The sequence below is a fragment of the Staurois parvus genome, unplaced genomic scaffold (assembly GCF_062004578.1).
Source record: "Staurois parvus isolate SC_StPar_1 unplaced genomic scaffold, SC_StPar_1.0 ptg000715l, whole genome shotgun sequence".
NCBI lineage: Eukaryota > Metazoa > Chordata > Amphibia > Anura > Ranidae > Staurois > Staurois parvus.
In genome coordinates, this window is record NW_028318511.1 from 5,577,566 (window position 1) to 5,603,744 (window position 26,179).

A 26,179-nucleotide genomic window follows, 5' to 3' on the forward strand; every position below is an offset into this window, starting at 1 on the left:
TGAACAGGGAAGCATAAATGTTCTGGCCATATCCACCGTACATACTTTGGAAGCAGAAAACTGGCAGGGGGACTAAGTCAATAGGAGTTGACCTTGGGGGAATGGTTGCTGAACTTGGAGGTGTTCCTGGAAATCTGTTGTTGATAGGGGACTCTAATAGTGAACTTTCTGGCATCCAGATTCAACAGGAAACTGGACAGATTTGTGGCCTGGTGATTTTGTAGGCTCAATTCCAAATGATCTATCTATTCTCCCCTCTTCAGTTGCTACTACAGTTCTATCTTGATCCTGTGAAGTAGACAAAGGGTAATGGTGATTTTAGGGACTCCAAACTGGCTCAGATGGACTTGGTTCTCAAACATTCTTTGCATGCTAGCAGATCTTCCTTGGCTTTCTCCAGACCAACCAGACCTTCTGTCGCAAAGTCTTATTACCACCCTGGTTCATAGACGCTAGCTTTAATGGCTTGGCTGTTGAAATTAAGATCCTAAGGGAGAGTGTTATTTTGGAAACGGATTCTCAAGCAGCATAGGTAAGAAAGACAACTTCGCACAAGATGTATCATAGTACTTGGATGGCAAATTACCTATGACATGAGCAGTGGAACTTTCATCCTCGCCACTATTTTATGGGTTGTCAATCACCTTTTTACAGTTGAGGCTGGGTCAGAAATTGGCTTGGAGCACTCTGAAAGGTCAGGTCTTGGCCCTGGCCTTTGTTCCAGAGACCCCCTAGCCTTTTATTCCTTGACGAAGGACCCTGATCAGGGGTTGCTCACATTGCTGGACCTTGTCAGGTACTTAGGATGCTGTATGACCTTCACTTGGTACTTGCAGATCAGTTCACAAAGGTGGCTTTGGAAGAGCTGAGGGGTTCTTTTAGTGGATCCTACCCATAAGGTTGCTTTCCTAGCAGCAACTGCCTCTGCCAGACAGGTTCCTAAGCTGGCTGCTCTCTCCTGTAGGTAGCCCTTTTTGCTGTTGCATAGGGATAAGGTGATTTTGCAAATGAACACTTCATTTTTGCCTAAAGTGGTATTTGGTTTCCACCTAAATGAGGATATTGTTTTGCCTTCCCATTGATATTCTCCTAAGCATTTTAAGGAGGTGTCCCTCCATTGTCTGGATGTCATGCAGGCTGTGTAGGTTTACATCACAGCTACAGCCCCCATCCAAAAATAGGATGCACTTTTTGTCTTTCCCAAAAGGGCCCAAGGGTTTTTTGCATTGTAATCCGCTACTGGCAGGAAAATTTCACCAGGTCATTTCTTGTGCCTATTCTCTGAATGGTAAGGGCATCCCTTCCGGATTAAGGCTCATTCTTCTAGATCTTTTGGCATATATTGGGCATTTCAGCATCAGGCTTCTATTGTACAGCTTTGCAAGGCTGCTGCCTAATCTTTTGTTCACACGTTTGACAAATTCTACCAGGTTGATGTTCAGGCTTCTTCTGATGGCAATTGGGGCTGCAAAGTATTGCAGGCCATTGCTTGAGGTCAGTTTTATTCTTTGTATTGGGGGTCAGTTTTTGGGTTTTTAATTACCTTGCTATACTCCTCTCTTCCCTGCTTTGGAACCTTCCATCCATTATGACTGAAAGCCTGTGTCCTTTACTGTACAATAAATAGAAGTTAATTTTTACATACCTGTAAAATCCTTTTATTGAAGTACAGTACAGGACAGAGGACACTCTAGTCTGTCTCTGGCCTCAACATTGCGTGCTATAAAGCTGAAGATTGCGAGATGGGAGGGAATGTTCAAGCTTGGACTTTTGTAAGTGTCCAATCACCTGAAGGTGTGGCATATACCCAATTTGTTACAATTGAAAGCCTGTGTCTGGTACTGTACTCCAAACCAGAAAAAATTTTTTTACAGGTGCATAAATCCAAATTTATCCAACGTCAGAGTCCAATAATTTCATCTGCAAAATCTCTTAATTTTACGGTTGGTTCACACAGGTTGTGTTCCCGTGCAGTGCGATTTTGCAGCCCATTCATTAAAAATGAATGAGAAAACTCAAGATAATACTGCCTACAATGTAAAACACTTATTTTTACCAGTCTAGAGATGTCACATAAGTCAAATATTGACTGTCAGAAAAAGAATAGGTCACCTTGGCGGAGATCCGGCATGCAAAATCAGAGGTAACGTAATTAAAATGAAAACAGAAAGGAAACAAAACACTCTCATATGATTCAATTAAAAGATTGAAATGTTTTCATGGTAAATACATTTAATGCACAAGTGTAGAATGATATAAAATACTCCCATTTAACACAATCATGTACTCATTAAAATATAGTCAGGTCCATAAATATTGGGACATCGACACAATTCTAACATTTTGGGCTCTATACACCACCACAATGGATTTGAAATGAAACAAACAAGATGTGCTTTAACTGCAGACTGTCAGCTTTAATTTGAGGGTATTTACATCCAAATCAGGTGAACGGTGTAGGAATTACAAACGTTTGCATATGTGCCTCCCACTTGTTAAGGGACCAAAAGTAATGGGACAATTGGCTTCTCAGCTGTTCCATGGCCAGGTGTGTGTTATTCCCTCATTATCACAATTACAATGAGCAGATAAAAGGTCCAGAGTTCATTTCAAGTGTGCTATTTGCATTTGGAATCTGTTGCTGTCAACTCTCAAGATGAGATCCAAAGAGCTGTCACTATCAGTGAAGCAAGCCATCATTAGGCTGAAAAAACAAAACAAACCCATCAGAGAGATAGCAAAAACATTAGGCGTGGCCAAAACAACTGTTTGGAACATTCTTAAAAAGAAGGAACGCACCGGTGAGCTCAGCAACACCAAAAGACCCGGAAGACCACAGAAAACAAATTAAAGCTGACAGTCTGCAGTTAAAGCACATCTTGTTTGTTTCATTTCAAATCCATTCTGGTGGTGTATAGAGCCCAAAATGTTAGAATTGTGTCGATGTCCCAATATTTATGGACCTGACTGTATTTATAAGGTATTTTTAAACAATAAGGGACAGGACTGAAAGCCAATCAGGTTTTACTGCAATGTGCTGTGCTGTAAATCTAACAAATGGTGTAAACTGATTTAAAGAAGAACTATAGGCAAAACTTTTTTTCATTTTAGATAGAGTAAGGGAGGGTTATAAACCCTGCCAGTTTATTTTTTGCCATCTGTGTCCCATTAGAGAGATTTAGCTTCAATTCCTGCCCCATAGTGAAAACAGGAAGTGTGAAAATCTCTGCAATCTAAGGGAAATCCTTTGGGACCCCCAGGTCACCAGAAATAGTGTCCCCGCTATCACTTTCCTGGAGACAACCCAAAATTTGAGGTTTCTTTTATTTTCACTTTTAATGATAATGGTAAATAGGACAAAGAGGGTGAATCTCCCTAACGTGGACACAGACTGCAATAAGAACCTAAGAAGTGTTCTAATCCATCTCCACTCCGTCCAAAACTGAAAAATGTTTTGCCTTTAGTTATACTTATAGAAACAGCACAGGGAGGACATCAGCTGTTAGCTGCTGTTCTAATGTTCTCTAATCACAGTCTTGACTAAGCTATATTGCTTTGACTGCAGTGGACAGAAGTTAAAATTCAGGTTTTGTATACAGTTTGATCTTTTGTTTGAATTGGAAAAAATGACCAAAGAGAAATACAACTTTGTGAACAGTTGTTCACACATTTATTTCAATTGCCATATTTTGTAGTGTGCCTACACATACACTATAAAACAGAAAGAAAGAAAAAAAAAAATAAAAACCTTTTACGGTCAAATTCTTACTTTAGAGCTAGTTTCACTGGCTATTAGCATGAGTTTTTCCAGTGACAGTCTGCATGTGGGACTCATGCTTTCCTCTTGAGTCACTACAGAAACAGAGTAAATCTTCTCTACTGTAACTGCAAATATACAATTGAAAGTGCTGTGGGTACTGTCAGTGTGGCAAATCTGCATTGAGCACAACATGGTGCACTCAGCTGCATTTGGTTCAAGTGGAATGCTTTGTACAGCACTGTCAGTTACAAGCAGATTAACGAATACTTAAAAAAAAAAATCACAGAGAGCATTTTGCAATGGTCTCCAAATGCAGACTAGTGCCTTGGGAAGTAAAACATAAATGCCAGCCTGCAAAGACTCTGCAGGTATTCATCCAAAGTTAAATATATTTATTAGGTTTGGTCATACACATAGTGAATCCATCTGAAACACAAAAATTGTCAGCACACGGATGTTCACAGTTCATCAGGGATGCATTGGAAAGCCACCTGGCAGAAGTACAAGAGAATAGCCTAGAGCAGCACTATATTGACACAACCACACAGTTTTTTTAATACATGGTATGAAAAAACTGGAAGAATCATAGGAGAAATACAGAATATTTTTTTTCCCTAGCTTCCATACCACAGCCTTATGCACTATAGTGATGAACATCTACCAATTGTCACTTCTAACATCTGGGCTTTAGATCTAACAATATGAAGTAGTTACAGAAATTAGTATTCAGGCCTAGAATATTGTTAAGAAAAAAATATTTTTTGGCACTGAAGTAAATTTTTTTTATTAAGAATCTATAAATACACCTTGACTCACCTGTCATGGTAAATAATGAGGCTGATTGCCTCAAATAGTACAGCATTCTTGGCGTTGGAGTGCTGCACTTTCTTGGATTTGGGAGGCTCCTGGGCTTTGTTCAGAATAGTTTCTAAGCACTCTGTAAGTCGTCCTCGCACAGCAGGGTCCTCTGTAACAGTAAAATAAAGCTAAGCATCACAGTGAAGGTATGTGCATGCAAGCATTTTTTGGGATCTTCTCATAAAAGGTCAAAAATTAATATTTGACTTTTGGTTTAATACGTTTTGCCCATATAAAGTGGCTTACTGGTATAAGGGTATCGCTGCAAAATGTTTCATACCCCTGCTCTGTCTAAATTGCTGGGCTGTTTAGAGCAGGCAAAGCTTTCCATAATCCTCTTGAGCAGTGAGATGGCCCAATTGTGATTGGACAATAGTACTGTATGGGGGGGCGGCACAGTGGCTTAGTGGTTAGCACTTCTGCCTTGCAGTAATTGGGTCATGGGTTCAATTCCCAACCATGGCGCCTCCTGCATGGAGTTTGCATGTTCTCCCTGTGTTCGTGTGGGTTTCCTCCGGGTACTCCGGTTTCCTCCCACACTGCAAAGACATGCTGGTAGGGTAATTGGCTTCTGTCTAAATTGTCCTAGTTTCATCCCTGGCTACGCGGGATTTCCTGCATGGTCAGGGTTGGGGAAAGACGTGGCAACCTACCCTGTAAAATAATTGCTAAGAGAATTCATGGAAAAAGTCGCTTACGAGTGACAGTCCATGCAATCGCCAAGGGTCGGATAAGACTGAATGGATAGATAGAGAGACTGTATGGGGACAGTTAAGCTTTGATAGATCAAGATACTTTCTGGTAATCAGAACAGATTAGGGTGGAGCAAGGGGTAATGGTACTGCACTTTATGCCCAACTAGGAGGTTGGAATTCAAAAATGCATGACATAAAAAGTTCCTGTATTGTTATAAACTGGCCACAATGTCTTTTCTAAAAAGAAAAAGAAAAGATAGGCTTTTTTAACTTGCCAGTAAAATTCTTTAAACTGGGTTATATGCAGCTGCCTTAAAGTTATTGGACACATACTGCTGGGACATCCCCGTGTAACTCCTTCCACTCCCAGCTAGCCCCAGTTTTGCAGCAAGCAGAAGGGAGAGCATGAGAACAGAACCCTTAAAATCGTTACAACACTGGGACTACCAAATGCAGTGGAGCTGAAGGCAATATAGCAAACTATGCCAACAGGCCCACATAACCAAACAGTTCAAGGCGCCTTAAAAACTCACAGTAGCCTTTAGCACCCTATTCCGAAAACTGATTTCAGAAGAGAGGTCAACATCTACATAGTAAAATTTAAAAACATGTAAACAGAAGTCCAGGTGGCAGCACTGCAGTCTAGGAAACCGATTCCTGGCACTGAAAAGCCCATGATTCATTAACAGATTTAGAAGTAGCACATGCCCCGACAGAGAAAGGAGGCACAAAATCCTTCAAACTATAGGTTGTCACAAGAATTTCTTGAATCCACCTTGCAATGGTGGAATGGGATGCAGAAAAACCCTTGCATGAGCCTTCCTGATGCACAAAGAAAATCTGATTTCCAAAAGGAAGTCGTAGCTGTTCAATAAACGCTCACAGCGTGCACAATGTCAAGACAGTGCAAAGAAATTTCTTTAAGATGCTTAGTAACAAGACATAAGGACGGACAAATATCTTGGTTAATGTAGATTGTAGAGAACACTTTGGGCAGGAAGGCAGCCAAAACAACGTTATAATGTGCAACACTAAGAAAGACCACTTACAGGATAAGGCCACTAATTCAGACGCTGTTCTTGCAGCTGTGATAGCAACCAGAAAGGCCATCTTGCATGAAAAGGTCTGACAAGGAAATATCCTTAACAGTTTAAAGAGAAGGTATCTGTGGAACTGAAAGAACAAGACTGAGGTTCCACGGGAACGGGATAAGAGCAAAGACATGAGCTACACTCTGAACAAACATCTTAACTGGTAAGTGAGAGGCCTCTAAAATAGAATTTTTTTTTTCCCTTGATATTAAAGGCCAGAAGTTGGTCCAGACCAAACTGAAGGAAGAACAGAATATGTCCCAAGGTGTACTTTCTGGAATGACAGTTTTCTTACAGCAAGCAAAATAGGACTTCCAGGTGGGACAGTATACTTTTTAAAGGCTAGGAAGTCTGCTTTTAGCAAAGAGTAGAAGTGACAGAACCAGAGAGATCCCTTTCCTTCAGGAGAGTGGCTTCAAAGGCCATGCTTTGAGGTTTCATCAATCCAGAAGTGGCCAAAAAACGTCTGCCCAAGGTCTGAGTATGAACAAGCAAAAACAGGAGGCTAATCTTTAGGATTAGGAAGGTGTTTAAGTCAGCAGCAGTAGCTGCTCTGCTTCCAAAACAGAATTTTTTCAGGAGCCTTGTTCTGGGTCCAACTTGCACCTAGTTTATTTAAGAGCCATGAGGGAGGAAAAGTGCCGAGCCCCTGAAATGCATTGCATGCAACTTTTATTTGGGGGAACTCTGTGTGATAAGAATTACCAGAATATGCTCCTCTCTTGATCCTAAAAAGGAGACAAGGGAGTATTTGGAGAGGAGGAAAGACATAAATCAGGCTGGCCTGCTGCCACAGAGTAACCAGAGCTTCCAGTACAAAATGTCCAAAGGTCTCTGGACCTGGTTACAAAAAAAACTGTTTAATTTGCTGCTGAATCTGAATGCCAGAAATTCCACAATTGGTGTACCCCACCTGTGGCTAAGAGCTTGAAAGACCTCCAGATGAAGACCCTATTCCCACAGATCCAGAAGCTAATTGAGCGAACAGTTTTCCACGCCCAGAATTTGAATGGCAGACAGGGTTGGAATGTGAAGTTGTGCCCAAGAAGAGCCGTGTGGCTCCTGGTGCCTTCCTGATGATCGTAGCAGTGTGTGACTGTATTCTCATCAGCTGTCCTCATAAAAGTCCAGCTATAAAGGGACAAATAAATTGCTCTGATTTCCAGAACGTTGATGAGAATGCAAACATCCAATGATGGCCACGTACCTTGTACCAAGAAGGTAGCCAAGACTGCACCCAGGCCAATCCCAGCTGGCGTCAACAAACCTGTAAGCTGTAGAACAAAAGTCACAGTGGCTATGGGGCAGCCAAGTGTTGATACACAAATCAACCACTGAACGATCAAGAGAAGGAAAAAACCTCCATAGCAGAAGGTAAGCTGTTCTCAGTAGAAAGGAGAGAAGGAAAAAAAACCTCTGTAATGGAACTGAACCCCGTTACAACCTCCATAAACAGAAGGTAAGCTGTTCTCAGTAGAAAGGAACCAATCACCTAAAGACACAGCATAAAATTAAAGCCTTCTCTGAGTGGGAGGAATTTTATGGGGTTGGTGGCGGCGGGGCATTCAGTAGCTCTTTCAATCACCTGAAGAAGATGCATATACCCCAACTGTAAGGATTTAAAAAAGCATATGTCCTATACTTTATAATGGTCAGGAAAAATTAAACGTCATTTGAAAAAAAAAAAAAAAATGCAGTCAATGCTGCTACTACACTTTTATAAACTAAAGGGAATGCAACACAGAGTATTAATGGAATATTAAAACTAAACTCCATAAAACTCCATAAAAAGACAATAAATACCCAGCTGGAATACATATACATATATAATTTTATGCTCTGTGTAATCAGTAGATCTTTATGCTTCCCTTTGCAATGCAGGCAGATCATGAGTGGTAGGAGGAGCCAGCAAGGTGCAATACACACTACAGTGGTTTTGAAGCACTGGCAGAATCACTGCAATTCTGCCCATGATTTCAAAATGCTCAGTTAAAATGACATAGTGGAACCGCGTGTTCGGGTGCCATTCATTTTAATTCCACCTGAAAACACAGTGTGGCTCTGCGGTGATAAAACACACTGCAATCGCAGCAAACCATGTCACCCAAAAGAAGCTCCTGAACTTCTTTTGGATGACCCACATCGCTGGATGCAGTCTGTCGCAATCGCGCAACAACCGCACCATGTTTTCAGGTGCCATTAAAATGAATGGCACCTGAACAAGCGGTTCCGTAATTTGTCATTTTAGCAGAGCGGTTTTAAATTGCAGGCAGAATTGCAGCGATTCTATCAACGATTCAAAACCTCCTAGTGTGAATGGGAACCTCCATAACTGAAAGAGCTGAAATCCAATAAATGAAAGGGGAGGGTTAGGGACAGTAAGGCTGGGGAGAAAAGGACAGGAGGATGCTGGATGCCCTCCAACAACAGTGAGGTAGGCTCCATGACTTGCTGCACCTTTCTATACACACTGAGAAACTTGGTAAAGTATTACTTATTTTAAGAAGCCCTGCATTCTCCTACTCTCCTTGAAGATCTGGTCTGTGAGTGGAGCTTGATTGTCATGTGCAATGCAGGGCTATTACTCAGTGTTGTATTTGGTTGGGACAAGCATGCAACCTCAATCAAAAGCAAGGCTGTGGGGGACCAGTTGCATAGATCAAAGGCAAGGATTTAACCTTCCCATTGTTGAAGGTTTAAGTCTTTATTAAGCTAAACTTCAGGAATGTGACAAAAAATAAATTAACATTTAACCCTTGCAGTGCAGGGACCCCCACTGCAAGGGTTAAATGTGAATTTAATTTTTTTGTCACATTCCTCAAATTTAGCTTAATTAAGACTTAAAACGTCAATGATGTTTTTATCTATCTGCATGGAGTTCAGTTTTACAAAATAACCTTCCTTATTCCTCCTTTTTGGAAAGGGAAAACACAGAAATAATTCAAGTTTAGTTCATCTGACACGAATGAGGAAAATCTGCTTTGCAAAATGTGGTACCCTTAAGCCATTGTGTGCATAATCCAATTATACTATGGTACTGTCAGTTTCAGAAATGCATTTTCAAGTTGACACTGACCACATGCATAATTTTTGGTGCACATAAATACATACTGTAACTGCAGAAATGAGTGGGTTAATGCCACTGTATGCAAACAATTTTGGATGAAGGATTCCAAGTATTTGATCTTCCCTTCTAGCAGAGATCAGTTGAAGAAATGCCTAAGCTTTTGGATATACAGTATGATTACATTGGAGGGATAATAAAGCAGCTCTAGGTTCTCTAGATCCCTAGGAAGAGGTGTTTTAATAGATTATTCTGATCTATCCCAGATAAAAAAAAATATGTAGTAACATCTAGGATGAGCCTATTTAATGGCCAAGTTCACCTTTTAGGAAAAATATTGTAATTGAACATATTTTTGCAGAAAAAACAACTGGCATTTATTATGTTATCCTACAGGAGCCTGCAAAGAATTGTACCAGTTATCAGTGGATCATGGGTTTAATGTCAGGATCCTGCACACTCTCCCTCCAGCTTTATGCCCATACCTCTGTACAGGCTTTCAGTTAGAAAACTGCAGAAAGAGTGAATGGACTAGAAGCACACTGATCAGCATGCTCCTAGTCCACTGAAAACTACAAGCTATCTGCAGCTGGGGCAGATGGGGCTTGTAGTTTACTCATTCAAAGAGAGAAGGGGGCAGGAGCTGCAACATGTTACATGTATACCCTAAATATGAGTGTAACATGTAATGCGTGCCAAGGCCCCATGTATACGGGACAATTCTGAACGATGGAAACTGACTGCTGGAAAACGTAGGTTAAAAAATGTCTGTTTAGCTGCGTTTGCATAACAAGTTTATGCACATTTATGTTTAGACACGTTTTAAAGCTAAGCACAGGAGAACCTCCCAAATGCCCAGAATGCACTGGAAAGTGGTAAATTATTAACTATTTCAGACTGTTTCAGAGAAATACAGAGAATAGAAGCAGAGACAGCAGTATGTGTTGAGATTAGCTTAGGTGTGAGTTGCTCATTAACATTTCTTTTGTTTCCAAGGATGGGAAAGGTGTCTGGTGGAGTGAGTAAAGTCACCTGGCAGGGGGTGCTTCATGAGGAATTTGAGGTGTGAATGGTCATTAACATATCTTTTGTTTCGAAGGGTGGGAGAGGTCTGAGGTGTGAATTGGTCATTACAATGTGAGACAAACTTGGTAGGAACATCCTGTGTTCAGTGTTTTGGCCATCTGAGCTCCTTAAAAATGCTTTGCATGCATTTTTCATGATGATAAAAGGCTCTGAACAGCATTGGGAACTGGAACAGTTAAAAATAAATTTCAAACGCTAATAAACGAGATTTGCCGCGCTTACAAGCGTTTTGCCTTTGAAACGCTGATAAAAATCGAACGCAAGTTTTCTGCATTAAAAAAACGACTGTAAAAGAAGATGTGTACATGGACACATAGGAAAACATCAGGGTGAGTTCAGGAAATGCTGAAAAAAACACTGAACAGCTCCTAAACGTGAGTTTATCAGCTGCAGTGTACATGAGCCCTAAAAAGGTGAACTTAGCCTTCAAAACGAACCTCCAGGAAAAACTCTAAATGCTCCCTCATACAGCACTAAGCCTGGAGGCCTAACTTTTCTCTACCTTAGTTAAGTAATACAGCTAGGTCTTGTCTCTACCCCCCGTCTGCAACAGACAGAAGAGAAAAAACAGCAAACTGGAAAGCATGCTCCTTGTTGGCACATTTGTATGCAGCACACTGACTGGATCCTAGAGCTATACTGTACAAGTGAATAGAAGAGACGTCATGTACTTACACTAGCTGCTTTTAAAGTATACCTAACAATTTTTTAATTAACATATACCGGCATGAAGGCCGGTTTACACCATGGAAACGTGTTACGGCATGTGCGTTTTTCACAGATTACAGTGCCTTTTTTTCCCCTTCATCTTAAATAAGGACATGTGCGTTCTGGTGTATTTAGATGTGTTCTTGATGTGTTTTACCATGTTCCACTAGAGTTCAGTGCAGAAAAAATGCAGCATGTTCTACATTTTTTTTTCTGGAACTGGAACTGACCGCACTGGTGTGAACTATGCCACTGAAAACCATACAACCTACTATCCATGCATTTTTGATGCAGGAAGAAAAAAAAAACAAAAAAAACAAAAACACACTGGACTGCATGTTGTGTGAACTAGTCCTGAATTTGGGTTGTGTTTCTGTGTTCCAAAAACAGCTCCATCACTACCATTTACTACACATGATTCCACTCAGGAATTTGCTGCCCACCTAACAGAGTACTGATCATCCATAAAGGGTAACTCTGCTTTCCTGGGAGAAAAAATAGCAAATAAAAAAATATCGCTTATACAATTGATAAACAAGTCCTAATGTAAGTGAAACTTAATAAAAACTACCTTTCCTTTTCTTATCTGCAGCGCTGTCATTTTTTGTAAAATGAAATGTAATATGGTGACCTGGAGGTGTTCTGTAAACAGATGGTGTACAGAGCACCCCTTAGAAATATATCATTTCCTGCTTCTGAGATTGGCTTATTGATTTTCTCACAACTCTGCACTAAGATACAAATCGGATTATGGGCATCCTCTGCAACAAAAATGTTGGTGAGATGGATCCCAGAGGGAATTTTTTTCTCAACAAAAGTTGTTACTCTTTACAGTATGATAAACTTGGTCACGTGATCGTGTAATTAAATGTGTACAATAACTGGTCTTGAAGTTTGTGTGTGTTCTAAACGTGGGAAACCTACAGCACAGCAGAATAAATAGAGACCCTGAAATTGCTCATGAAACTGCCAAATACATAAAATAAGGCTGCCTGTGTGTTTTACAAGAACTCTTTGAAGCTACACTTAATTTTGCAAGATGAAGGAACAATAATACAGGCCTGACATACAGTATCAACATTTTCTGTCTGTAAATTAAAACATCTACACTAGTTTGATAAGCTGCAAATCTGTGTCACTAAGAGTGAATAGGTTACTGCTTGCACACTGGTCTCAGAGCTCTGACACATTGTTACCTGGGGGAGGATAACACTGTAACAGCCTTAGCAGTTTCACAGAGAGCCAGGGAGCTGGAACAAAATAGTATGTGTAATCCTGCAGGTCTGTGGAGGCCGAAGTGACAATCTGAAAATGGAAAAAGCACATAAAATAGTTTACAATCACAAAAGGCAAATAAAAAAGGAATGCACAAAAGCAGCAAAGGGATGGCACATTGGCACACAGGGACAGGCTCTTTACCTAATACAGTTCGGAAAAGGAACAGAAAGTCAGTTGTTTTGCTGAGGTACATGGGAAACAAATTGCCACCTACTGTACATTAATGGGGTTGGTGTGACACCATTGCCAACAAAAATTTGAAACCACTGAAAAAGTAGAATGAAACAAACTGTATGTATGTTGGGTGCGTTGAAAGTAAAACTACTGTTTACTGTGGCAACCAAATGTTTCTAAAGTGGAAAAAGTCAACTTTGCGATGGCCAGGGTGAGGGCCTGTTCACAATGCTCTGCAGTACAAACCATGCAGATGATGCATAATATCGCACTGCTCTGGAACCCAACTAACTGCATTTATTTAATATTAAGTGGAGTGATGTTCATAACATCTTGCTCATGACTTATGACCAGCAAAGTTTGGGCAAAGAGTAGGTTGAAATTAAAAAAAAAAAAAAAAAAAAAAAAAAACACACAACTGATTGTTGGCTATAAAGCCAGAAATGTTTTTTTTTTTTGTTTTTTTTTAAATGACAATTTTTATCAAGTGTTATACAAGATGATACAGGACAACTGTGTGGCAAAAGTACACATGGCTCAAAATAAATAAATAAAATTTGCACAAAAGAATATATAAGAAACCATTAGCACAAGGAGGCAGATTATCTGGCCTCTGAGAAACAAGTTTCACTTGTAATCATACAGGAATTACAATGAGCTATCCGTAAGTAAATGGCTGCACAAAACACAGGCCCTGTATCAACACGTGAAAAAAGAAAAACAGAGGAGTTAAGAAGAGAAAGTTAAAAATAAAAAAAAAATACAAAAAAAAAAAGAAGAGGGAGAAGGGAAAGGGTAGAGGGAAAAACACCCAACTGCCAATGTCCTAGTGCACCCTGAGGTCGGATCTCACAGCATGCTCCTCCACAGGTAGCCAACAAGACATGCTAAGGGAAGATCAAGTGAGCAGAATCTCTAATAGATCCCATCATTCCCAAACTTGGGTGTGTTTGTCCAATGAGCTATTCAGAAAAGTTTTAAGATATCCCATTCTCTTTGCATCTCAGATCCTCGTATGCAGCTCAAGCAAAGTGGGAGGCTCCTTCTGCTTCCACTTAAGGGCAACTAAACACCTTGCTGCAGTCAGCACGTGGGCTAGTAGTTTTTTGGAAGATTTGGAGAACGTCAGAGAAAGGAGTTCCAAAAGGAAGATTTTAGGGTCGAAAATGATCCAGGATCTGAAAAGGGAATGGATAAGGGTGTGAATTGCAAATAAGGCATTAGCATTAGGCAGGCCCAGCAGATGTGGTAGTGCATTCCCAGATCCTTCTTGCAACGCAAGCATTACCTATTGGCAGATGGATATATGGAGTTGAGCAGCTCTGGGGTTTGGTACTAATGACAGAAGATTTTATACAAGTTTTCCTATTACAGTGTGCAAATGGAGCTTTTAGAGGCTTAAGACCATATGATTAGCCACCACTGTCAAAGGTAATTCCTCCCTGAAAAGCTGCTCCCACTTTTTCACGTATGCATGCCGCGGTGGATCCGGGGCAGGGGTAGAAATGATCTGGGAAATTAGACCTTTGGAGGACCGACATGCAGATTCTTTCAAACACTGTCAATTTGGAGAATTGGAGGTTTGTAAGAGATTGGGCATAGTGGTGAATTTTGCAAATCAGAAAGATATATTTTATGAAGCAAAGTTGTAATAAAATCAAGCACATGGTACTAAGTAGAGAAAGGTCTGGCATTCAAAAGTATGACTCTAAAACAACGTTAAGAGGTTCATGATTACCCTGCTCAATCGGGACACAGCCAGCGAAACTGAAGTTTTAAACTCTTCAGGATTCTTCTGTGCCAGGGTGGTGATCAGACTGGTGGCAGCAGTTACTACACCCTGCAAGAGAAATAAAGGAAGATTTACTACACTACACGAATATTCTGACATTCATATTTTCCTGAGAAGTTTATTCAGTTGAGTATTAGGTACAAATGGTGACTAAATTTAACTACAAATGGGAAGGTGTCAAAAGCAACAGCAACCAGCAATCCCCAACCCAGCATTTTCCCAAATAGCTTATGGGTGAAATTTGCACACAGGTGGATACAACTGTATTATTTTTCAATAAGAAGGTGCCCAGTTACACATACCATTTTAATGGAATTAAGCATTCCCAACACTGCCAAGCACTTCTGACAACTAGAAAAGCTTGTAACAGTGTAGTAGAGGCCCTTACCCACGCATGTAAGAGGTCTAACCAATATAAATTATAATTGGCCATGCACGAGATACAGATAACTGAAACCTCAGGGCACCTCCAAGAAAAAATAGCTGGAGTTAGTGTATTGGACAGATAATTAGCCACTATCCAGGACTGCAACAATAAGTCTTCTGAATTCCTGTGTTCTTATTACCTCCTGTACATTGAACCGATATAAAAAAATGTTATCAGTTGTCTCAGCAACCTTCTGTAAACTACAAAATAACACCACCCTATGTAAAGCAGATGAGACGTGGAGGAGGGGTTAATAGTGCAAAGCGGCCAAGTGGCAACCATATCTCCATAAAATACAGTGGAGTGGGTGAACATAGCCACACAGACAGGAATTGTGTTAACTACCAGAAAATAGTCTTGAAAAAAAAGGAAAGGACTAATGAGTTGCAATATATTACATTTTTGTTTTAAAATGCACTTTAAAAATGAAAGATCTTTCTTAAACCTGACCAAATTTTAAAAAACAGTTTTCTATCTAATGTCTATAAGAATCGTAACCTTCAAGCAACATACGGATTGAGAACACCCGTAAATGTTTTGAATGAGACCTATTTAGTTTTTATATAATGAAAGAAAGAACGTCAGCAAACATATGCCCGGCTTCTGACTGCCTTACCAGGTGCTGGTCATTAAGCAGATGAACCACTCGTGAAGTCCACTCATTTGTCAGCACCAAGTCTGGAGAGGTACGGTACAGACGCAGGAGGCAGAGGGCAGCACTCTGTTTAACGCTGTCCATGGTGTCTCTGGTAACATACAGAAATAATTGAGTAGAGATGCTGCATAGAACAAACCATAGCCAACAAAAAATACAGGTTTCATTTGCCAATGTGATTATTCAGGAAAAACATTAGTTCAACAAAAGAAAAACTACAGATGCCAAATTTTTTTCTTGCTTAAAATATCCAACTAGAATATTATAACAGTATGGCATTTCCACACATGAATACTAAGGCTGATTTACTAAAATTGGAGTGTACCAACGGTGGTGCGGCAGCCAATCAGCTTCCAGTTTTATTTGTAAAAGCTTAACCCCTTCACCGCTAAGGGTAAGATGAATCTTAATGCCCAAGTAAAATTTTGCAACTTTGACAAGTGTTTGTAAAACCACACATCATCACAACTACTTTGTACATCCAGGTGGATGATACCTTGTTTTTTTCAGGGCAAATTGGGCTTTCATTTGATGGTAAATGGTAATGGATATCTCCTGATTTTTGTTTTTTTATTATCAAAGGAAAACTGGCCCAAAACAGTAACAAAATAACTTTTTTGTTTAAATTTAGCTGTGTGTTTCTTGTTACTACCATAACCTACCACCAAGGAACAACCCAAAATAAATTCTCCAGCTCCTGATGATCGCAACAAAACCACATATCTTCCAGAGGGCGGGCGGCAGAGTGACTGATCAGAGGCTATCACAGCGATCAGGTGACCCAGACTGGGGAGTTTCGGGTCCCAATCGTTGGTATGGGACCTGGGAGCACACCGTGCTGACTGGTTGCCATGCACTGCTGCTCCAGATTCTGGCTGCTCTAGTTTTAATAAATTCTCCCCAATGTATCTTGTTCTCCACTCCGAGGAGAAAGAGTACAACATTGGGTTTTAACGAGAGATCAATGCAATAGTCAACCACAGACTATCACAGTTATGAGAGCAGTTCCTCCCTTCTCCTGAAAATTTGTACAGGGCCAGAAGACATGAACGGTAGCTCAGTCTCTGTGCTGGGAATAGCACACTTAGAGCATGCTTTCAGCACCAACAATGCATACATGTGCCGCCTTGAAAGACGACCCACATCCATGATACTGCCTATGTGTGAGCTCAGTGGGTTAATACGAGCAACACCCGACCTACCTAGCTGCGTACTGTGACGTTATTTCTTCACAAAGATCACAACAAGATTAAACAAAACAAAGAATTGGGTTGTCCTTTCCAACAAGCTCTGCTTGTTTACATTAGAGGGCAAGCAGGCTACCGAGATCTGTTCTTTTTTTAAAACCCCATTGCCAGGGCTTTGAATTTTGAAAATTACATTATTCAGGAATCTTATAAGATATAGATGAATGAGGGCTTGTTCAACACATTTTAGTACTTGTTCAATACATATAAACACCTTGGTATGTAAGATATTGGCACAGGTTCAATTTAGAAGAAACTGTCAGGATGGGAATATTTATGATGAATGGCTGGTTCTAAAAAGATTCAAGGTACAAGCTTCATCCTTGCTTTACTACTTTGTGAGTAAATGACCTGAACTAAGCATGTAGCTACAGAAAATGTAGGGACACAAAACCTATCTACTTGTGGGCAGCTCCAAAAGTTCCATCCCTACACTTCACTGAAGTTTCTGCAATTTTTTTTTTTTTTTCTTAAACACAAAATGTATAGCATTTCATGCTTTCCAAAGGAGTTTCCAACCTCAAAGTTGGAAAACTTTATCAAAATATTTCTTCTTTCATATATTAGAATAAAAAACTGTAGCAAAAATGGAATCCAATTAGTCCATTGTACATGTTCTCATCTAGGCAGCCAGTCATATACGAGGTGTGACAATTTAATTCTGGAATGTCCACGGCATAGTACTATGGTGGTCGAGTCACACAGCCATTCGCACTCGAGCGTGTTTTGACCTTTTTATCTTACACTAGCCAGTGGACTCAATCTTTATGAGTAGTAGAAGAAATAACGTGCGTTCTGCTAAAAAGAAACGACAGCAAACTGGAGCAGCAGATTACCATCAAATTTTGTGTGAAAATTGGCAAAAGTGCAAGTAAAACTTTAGCTGTTAAAATTTATGGAGGGCATTCCATGAAGAAATCAAGTGTTTCTGAATGGCATAGCTAGTTTAAGGAGGGGAGGGAAGCGGTCCATGATGATGAAAGAGTGGGCAGCCAAAAATGCAAAGGACGGATGCAAATGTGGACAGAGTGCAAACCCTTGTACGCTCAGATCAAATATTGAGTGTGCAAACAATGGAAAAAGAATTGAACGTGAACAGGGAAACAGTGTGGCAGATTCTAACAAAGGATTTGGGAATGAGAAAGATTTCCACAAAGATGGTGCCTTGACTCCTGACATAAAATCAGAAAGAACATAGTCTTCAAATTTCATCCCATCTTTTGAAGAATGCAGATGTGTGATAGGGTTATCACTGGTCCATTCTGGGAATTAAACTGTCACACCTCATACTACCCACAACAATTTGAAGCCAATCTCTAGCTACTAAAAAAATAAATTACTCCTATTCCAACTCCTGTACCCCAGTCAATGTGCACAATATTCTTTTTTGTGCCTAGGAAATTACAAAATTCACTCCACAGATGTAGCTGCTATGCAACTGTCCCATCTTCATGCAGGGAGGTTCAGTGCCTGCTGAGACGTTCGTGTTACCCTAGTCCTGAGAACTTCAGTGAAAAATGTTTGTGGACGGTGGCTGTACAGAAAAGGCCATGTGACACTAGTCATCCTACAGCCAGAAGTGTGCGGGAACCTATGCAGCACAGGGAAGGACACAAGATATGCAAGTAAATGCAAGAAACTTTCCAGGACTGCAGGAAAGATTGAAGTTGCATATGAAAAATGGACTTAATTTAAAGAATTACCCCTGAATAATAAAAATTGTATTCAAAATGGTCCGTGGGCAGAATGTTCCCCAAAATTGAGTTAATTGGGAAGAGCGCCTCTTTTACTCAGATAGCTGAAAAGATCACGGTTGTCAGTGGTCACATATTGCAGAAGCAGGATTTGCTCATCGCTCAAGGATCCCCTACCAGCTTAGGAACCCCGGTTGAGAAAGGCTGGCCTAGACAATTAAATTATATATATATATATATATATATATATATATATAAATAAAATACATATTATATACATACACACACACACTCACACACCTTACTGTCACAACCTGTCAGTACAAAGACTGCCCAATGACACACACCATGAGCTGGCTAGTTCACAATAGCCAAAGCTAAAAGAAAAGAAAAAAAAAAAAAAAAGGGGGGGGGGGGGGCTTGGTACAGTCCTTTAATGCACATACACTATATTGCCAAAAGTATTAGAACACCCCTCCAAATCACTGGATTCAGGTGTTCCCATCAGCTCCATGGCCACAAGTGTATAAAATCAAGCACCTAGGCATGCAGACTGCTTCTACAAACATTTGTGAAAGAATGGGTCGCTCTCAGGAGCTCAGTGAATTCAAGCGTAGTACCCTGATAGGTTGCCACCTGTGCAATAAGTCCATCCATGAAATTTCCTTGCTACTAAATATTCCACGGTCAGCTGTTAGTGGTATTATAAGAAAGTGGAAGCAACTCGGAACAGCAACTCAGCCACAAAGTGGTAGGGCATATAAAATGACAGAGCGGGGTCAACGCATACTAAAGCGCACAGAAGTCAACAACTGCCTGCAGAGTCAATAGCTAAAAGACCTCCAAACTTCTTGTGGCTTTTAGATTAGCACAACAGTGCATAGAGAGCTTCATGGAATGGGTTTCCATGGCCGAGCAGCTGCATCAAAGCTTTACATCCTCAAGTGCAATACAAAGCGTCGGATGCGGTGGTATAAAGCATGCCGCCACTGGACTCTAGCAGTGGAGATGTGTTTTCTGGAGTGACAAATCATGCTTTTCTGTTTGGCAATCCGATGGACATGTCTGGGTTTGGCAGCTACCAGGAGAACGGTACTTGCCTGGCTGCATTGTGCCAAGTGTAAAGTTTGGTGGAGGGTGGATTATGGTGTGTGGCTCTTTTTCAGGCGTTGGGCTTGGCCCCTTAGTTCCAATAAAGGAAACTCTTAAAGCAACAGCATACCAAGACATTTTGGACAATTTCATGCTCCCCAACTTTATCAGAACAGTTTAGGGATGGCCAGTTGCTGTTCCAACATGACTGCTCACCAGTGCACAAAGCAAGGTCAAATTGACTGGCCTGCACAGAGTCCTGACCTCAACCCGATAGAACACCTTTGGGATGAATTAGGGAGGAGACTGTAAATCAGGCCTTCTCGTCCAACATTAGTGCCTGACCTCACAAATGTGCTTCTGGTAGAATGGTCAAACATTCCCATAGACACACTCCTAAACCTTGTGGACAGCCTTCCCAGAAGAGTTGAAGCTGTTATAGCTGTAAAGGGTGGGCCAACTCAATATTGAACCCTATGGGCTAAGACTGGGATGCCATTAAAGTTCATAGTTACATAGTTAGGCTGGCTGAAAAAAGACAAAAGTCCATCCAGTTCAACCATAAAAAAAAAACCAAGTTACACTTACGGTAACGTCTTTTCCAGGAGTCTTTCAGGCCAGCACTCTGAGAGACCTCGGCTCCTCCCCATCTGAGGAAACACCTCCACCTACAATAAAAAAGCTCCACTCCCCTCTGACCTCAGTTCTCCAAGCATCCTCCGGTCATCTGGGGAGACACAATGCGAGACAACATAATCACAATAAGCCATCTTCACATAACCAATATCAACAGTGGGTGGGAAACCGGTGCTAGCCTGAAAGACTCCTGGAAAAGACGTTACCGTAAGTGTAACTTGGTTTTTCCCCTACCGTCTTTCAGGCCAGCACTCTGAGAGGATAAGCGAGTACTCACCCTTCGGGCGGGCTAACTGCTTGTAAGACCTTACGACCAAAGTCCTGCTCCTGCACCGAGACCAGGTCCAGTCTGTAATGCTTGGCAAATGTGTCATAGCTGGACCATGTTGCCGCTCTGCAAATCTGCCCTGGGGAAACCCCTGCTAACTCTGCCTGGGTAGCCGCCACAGCTCGGGTGGAATGTGCCTTGATACCCTCCGGGACCTCCAGGCCTTCTGCCTGATATGCTCCTGTAATCGCCAGCCGCAGCCAGCTGGCCAGCGTCCTTCTAGACGCCTTCTTGCCTCTTCTAGCCCCCTTAAAAAAAAAACAAAAAGGGATTCGGTGCTTCTGAACTCCCTAGATTTCTCTAGATACTGGAGAACGCACCTTCTGACATCTAAACAATGATACCTCTCCTGATCTACCCCCACCGGGTTAGGAAAAAATGAGGGAAGGACAATGTCCTGTTCCCTCTGGAAACTCCGAGCTACCTTCGGAATGAAGGACGGGTCTGGTCTGAAAACGATCCTGTCTGAAAAAATACGGAGATAGGGTGTTCTGATCGAGAGGGCCTCCATCTCACACACCCTCCTCGCCGTGGTAATCGCCACCAGAAAAGCAGTCTTAATGGTGAGCTCACCTATTGGACAGGACTCCAAGGGCTCGAACGGAGCCCTAGTCATCCCCCCGAGCACCTTGGCCAAATCCCACACTGGAAATGGTCTGGACCTCGGAGGCCTCTGCCTCACCAGAGCTTTGAAAAACCTACTCACCAACGCCTCCCTGGCCAGGGGCGTCTCCAAGAACACACTGAGGGCCGAGACCTGGCCCTTGAGCGTGCTGACAGACAATCCCTTGTCCGCTCCCGCCTGCAGGAATTCCAACACAGAAACCAAACTATGGGTTGCCACAGCTGTCCGGTCACACCAGGCTGTAAAGCAACCCCAGACCCTACCATAAATGGCCTGGGTCTCCTCCTTCCTACTGGCCAGTAATGTCGCCACCACCCTAGGCGAGAACCCCTTTTCTAAGAGGAGCTGCTGCTCAGAAACCAGGCCGTTAACCGCAATCTTCCTATGCTGGGGCAAAGAACCGGCCCCTGTGTTAACAAATCCACTCTTGGAGGCAGCTCCCAGGGTGGACGAGAGGCCAAACTCTTCAGGGTCGCAAACCACGCCCGCCGCGGCCAGAAGGGAGCTATCAGGATTAACGAGGTCCCCTCTGTCCTGAATTTCCTCAGGACCAGGGGGAGCAAAGGAACCGGGGGAAAGGCGTAACAAAGCCGGTAGTCCCACGTCTGACTGAATGCGTCCACCGCTCTGGACCCGTCCCAGCGGGATAGAGAGAAGAAATTTGGGACCTTGTTGTTCCTTCCGGAGGCAAAAAGGTCCACATCCGGGGATCCCCACCTTCGCACAATCTCCTGAAAGACATCGGGGTTCAAGGCCCATTCCGACTCCCTGAGCCGAGTCCTGCTCAGGAAGTCTGCCTTCTGGTTCAGCTCCCCCTTTAAGTGTATCGCAGACAGGGACGCCAAATTCAGCTCTGCCCAGGACAACAGTGTCGCCGCTAAGGCCCCGAGGGCCTTGCTCCGCGTCCCTCCCTGCCTGTTTATATAAGCCACTGCCGTGGCATTGTCCGTCAGGACACGCACGTGCTGGCCCGTGACCTCCGCCTGGAAGGAGTGCAGAGCCTCCCACACTGCCCTCAATTCCTTCCAATTCGAGGATTTGTCCTTCTGCCCTAAGGACCATTCCCCCTGAGTCACCAAATTTCCCAGGTGGGCTCCCCAGCCCCTGGCGCTGGCATCCGTAGTGACCTCCGCGGAAATCGGAAAGCACCACAACAGCCCCTGAGTTATGCTGGACGATCTCCTCCACCACCATAGAGACCTTTTCACACTGGGGGGCACCAAGACCCTGCGTTCTAGGGAGTGACACTTCCTGTCCCAAACCCTCAGGATCCACAACTGGAGGGGACGCATATGCAGACCTGCCCACTGAACTGCCGGAATGGACGCTGTCAGCAATCCAAGTACCGACATGGCCTGTCTTATGGACATCGACCTGCTCCCCTGCAGTAATCTGACTCCGGCCTCCAACTTGGTGACTTTTTCCAAAGTCAGGCTGGTCTTTTGGTCTACCGAGTCTAGAGTGTAGCCCAAGTAAATCACCTTCTGAGAAGGCACCAGGCAGGACTTCTCCAGATTCAAAATCCACCCCAAGCTTTCCAGATGGTTCCTCACTATAACCAGGTCTTGCCGTAAGTGAGCCTCTGAATCCGCGAAGAGCAGCAAATCGTCCAGATAGGCCACCACTGAAATCCCCCTCAAGCGGATAGAAATCAGTGCCTCCGACAGAACCTTGGTGAATACTCTTGGCGAGGAGGAAAGGCCGAATGGAAGAGCCCTGAACTGCCAGTGTCGAACCCCTTCCTCCCCCCCCACTGCCAACCTGAGGAACCTCTGAGAGGCTTCCGCCACGGGCACGTGTAGGTAGGCGTCCTTCAAGTCTATGGATGCCATGAATGCACCTGGTGGGATTAGGGACCTGATCGTAAAAATGGAATCCATGCGGAACCTCCGGTAACGCACTGACTTGTTCAAGGGTTTCAGGTTCAAAATCAGTCTGAACGCCCCCGACGGCTTTTGAACCACAAACACATGGGAATAAACTCCCTTCCCTCGCTCCGCTACCGGAACCCTGGAGATGACCCCCTGGGACTCCAGAATCTCCAAAGCGCCCACCAGAGCTGCGTCCTTCGTCGGATCCCTTGGACGGGTCGTCGCCAGAAAAGTCTCGGGTGGCGGTCTCAGAAATTCCAACCGGTAACCCCTTCGGATGACATCCAAAATGAAGGGGCTGGTGACCACGGCTTCCCACTGTGGGAGGAATGCCGCCAATCTTCCCCCCACAGGAGGAACCAAGTCACCTTGGTTTTTGGGGCTGCTCAGGAGGGCGAAAAATCGCTCCCCCTCTTCCCCTACCTCTCTGTCCCGCCGACCTACCCTGACCAGGCGGTCGCAGGCTCAGCCTCTTTGCCGGGCGGGCCTTCCGTGTCCCCCCCTCCTGCATTTTCCTCTTGAGGGGGAAGGACTTTTTCCTATCAGCTGTCCGGTCCAATAATTCCTCCAACCCCGGGCCGAACAGACAGTCTCCTGTGAGGGGGATGCCGCATAACCTAACTTTTGAAGTGATGTCCCCCTGCCATGTCTTTAGCCACAGCGCCCTTCTGGCTGAATTGGTCAGGGCAGCAGACCTGGCCCCCAATCTCACCGACTCTGCGGAAGCATCCGCAATATACCCCACTCCTTGCAAAAGGGTCTCAAAAGAGGCCAAGATTTTTTCCTTGGGAGAGTCTGCCACAATATGGGCCTGTAATTGCGTAAGCCAATACTCTAAGTTCCTGGCCACCACTGTCGTAGCCATGGCCGGCTTCAGGTTGTACAGGGTCGAGTCCCAGGCCTTCCTAAGGAGAGACTCTGCCCTTCTGTCCAATAAGTCTGGTAAGACCCCCATGTCCTCAAACGCTAGGTCAGTTCTCCTGGTTGTTTGGGAAAAGGCCGCATCTAGCCTGGGGCTCTTGTTCCAGACCGCCTCCGGGTCTTCCGAAAACGGAAACCTCCTCCTCAATGCTTTTGAGAAGAACGGTTTCCTTTCCGGGTCTTGCCACTCCTTCTTAATCGTGTCTACCAAAATGTCATGCACAGGAAACATTCTGTGCTGGTGCTCCTCCAATCCCTGATACATTTGGTCGTGGAGAGATAAGGCCTTAACCTCCTCCTTAATGTCCAGGGTTTCGTATATAGCCCCCAGGAGCTCATCAACCTCCTCTAGGGTCAACTTATACCGGGAGGGGCCCCTCCCTTCCTCTGAGGGACCCTCACCCGCTGATTCCTCCTCAGACTGGGAGTCCCCCACTGGTTCCTCCCCAGTCATAAGGGGTTCCCGACGACTCACCGAAGCCACCTGGGGGGGGGGAAGTGTAGGTAATGGAAGGGCAAACCTCTCCATGAGGGACTTGAAGGAGTCGAAGGTGGTAGCCAACTCCTTCACTGACCTAGCTAGGTCCCCCTGTTCCGGCTTCTCCTCCCTCACCAACCCCTGTATACATGGGCCACAAAGAACCTTTCGCCAAGATTCTTTTAGAACTTCCTTACAGGAAGGGCATCTCCGCTTGGGCTCCTGGTGCCTAAGTTTAGCTCGGGCCTTGCCCTGCAAGACACAAAAGAAAAGGGGGGAGGAGGGAAGCCCAATCAGTCCGACACTAAACACCCCCCCCCCCTGCTTCCCGGCAGAGCAACAAGGGCCTGAAAAACCGCAGACCCCTTGCCCTACCTTCTGCTAGGGGCCCACAGGTAGGGGAGGCCTCACTGAGGCACCTTACCTGCGACTGGCTGGTGCTGGCATCTCCTGGTCCCGGTGCCTCCGACATCCCGAACCGGAGGGTGGTCGCCTGGTGCAGGTCTGTCCCCCAGACCGCTGTGCACCGCACCGCCATATTCGAATTTCGCGCCGCCGTGGTGTGAAGGCTGCGACCGGAAGCGGAAGTCGCGGCCCTGGGCGAAGCCCCGCCCCTTCCGCCGGAAACCGCCGTCTCCCGACGTCCGGCCCGGCAAAGCCCTCAGACCGCCAGCATGGGAAGGAGCGGAACTCCCCCCGATCCTCCCCAGACCTCACCACGGCCACCCCGACACCCCCCCTCGCCGGAGGGGGTCGGGGGGCGAAGAGCAGGTAAGTGCCCTGTCCCGTCCCCCGGGATGCACTCTCACTGCTGGCAGCCTGCCCTGGGAGGATATGCAGCCGGACACTCCGGCCTTCACTCCCGGCTGCGTCGGGCCTCACAGCCGGCTATCCGGCCCTCGGCTCCCCTATCGTCCTCCTGCGCCTCCTCGTGTCTCCCCACCGGAGGAAACACCTGAACTGAGGTCAGAGGGGAGTGGAGCTTTTTTATTGTAGGTGGAGGTGTTTCCTCAGATGGGGAGGAGCCGAGGTCTCTCAGAGTGCTGGCCTGAAAGACGGTAGGGGAAAAAATGTATAATTCTATACCTACAGTTGATCCAGAGGAAGGCAAAAAAACCAGCAAAGCATGATCCAATTTGCTCCTGTAGAGCAAAAAAATTCCTTCCTGATCCTCCGAGAGGCAATCGGCTAGTCCCTGGATCAACTTTACTTATACATGTTAGTATCCAGTTATATTCTGTGTATCTAAGAAAGAATCCAGGCCTATTTTAAAGCAATCCACTGAGCTGGCCAGAACCAACTCTTGAGGGAGTCTACTCCACATTTGCACAGCTCCTACTGTGAAGAAACCTTTCCATATTTGGAGATTAAAATTTATTTTCCTCCAGATGTAAAGTGTGCCCCCTTGTCCTCTGTAATGACCTCAGGGTGAATAACTCAATATGAACCACTGATGTATTTATACATGTTGATCATATCCTCCCTTTAATCTCCTCTTCTTAAGAGAGAATAAATTCAGTTCCTGTGATCTACCAGAACTCCCAGATCCTTCTCCACCATTGATTCCCCCAGTTGTACCCCCCTAGTATGTATGATGCATGCATGTTCTTAGCCCCCAAGTGTATAACCTTACATTTATCAACATTAAACCTCATCTGCCACATAGTTGCCCAATTAAACAATGCATTGAGGTCGGCTT

The 26,179-nt window shown here is 43.9% G+C and overlaps 4 protein-coding genes across 8 annotated transcripts in view; all 4 read right to left on the reverse strand.

Moving 5' to 3' along the window:
* The window catches only part of AP2A2 (adaptor related protein complex 2 subunit alpha 2), a 148,270-nt gene that overhangs the window by 47,913 nt on the left and 74,178 nt on the right, over positions 1-26,179 (reverse strand). For all 5 annotated transcript variants that reach the window (XM_089653548.1, XM_089653549.1, XM_089653547.1 and 2 more), the window contains exons 5-8: positions 15,550-15,679; positions 14,453-14,554; positions 12,459-12,567; positions 4,577-4,727 (exon numbers count right to left, since the gene is read on the reverse strand). In XM_089653548.1, the coding sequence (XP_089509674.1) occupies positions 4,577-4,727; positions 12,459-12,567; positions 14,453-14,554; positions 15,550-15,679 (492 nt within the window). The remainder of the gene's footprint in view (positions 1-4,576; positions 4,728-12,458; positions 12,568-14,452; positions 14,555-15,549; positions 15,680-26,179) is intronic.
* On the reverse strand, positions 20,488-21,819 carry LOC149445629 (uncharacterized; the record flags this gene model as incomplete). The annotated part of the gene is made up of 1 exon (XM_089653494.1): positions 20,488-21,819. A coding segment is annotated over one exon (1,140 nt), but the record flags the coding sequence as incomplete, so codon positions are not given.
* Positions 21,828-23,295, reverse strand: LOC149445630 (uncharacterized; the record flags this gene model as incomplete). The annotated part of the gene is made up of 1 exon (XM_089653495.1): positions 21,828-23,295. A coding segment is annotated over exon 1 (1,263 nt), but the record flags the coding sequence as incomplete, so codon positions are not given.
* On the reverse strand, positions 23,313-25,541 carry LOC149445631 (uncharacterized). The gene is made up of 2 exons (XM_089653546.1): positions 24,905-25,541; positions 23,313-24,732 (listed from the first exon to the last, which is right to left on the reverse strand). The coding sequence occupies exons 1-2, from the start codon at positions 25,016-25,018 to the stop codon at positions 23,446-23,448; spliced, it is 1,401 nt and encodes a 466-aa protein (XP_089509672.1). The 5' UTR covers positions 25,019-25,541; the 3' UTR covers positions 23,313-23,445.

Bases quoted from the DNA above. Each gene is read 5' to 3' on its own strand.
- LOC149445631 (XM_089653546.1), bottom strand. From the start codon at position 25,018: ATGGCGGTGCGGTGCACAGCGGTCTGGGGGACAGACCTGCACCAGGCG. The intron at 24,733-24,904 runs GTAAGGTGCCTC...TGTGTCTTGCAG, and splicing joins CCAGCACCAGCCAGTCGCAG to GGCAAGGCCCGAGCTAAACT.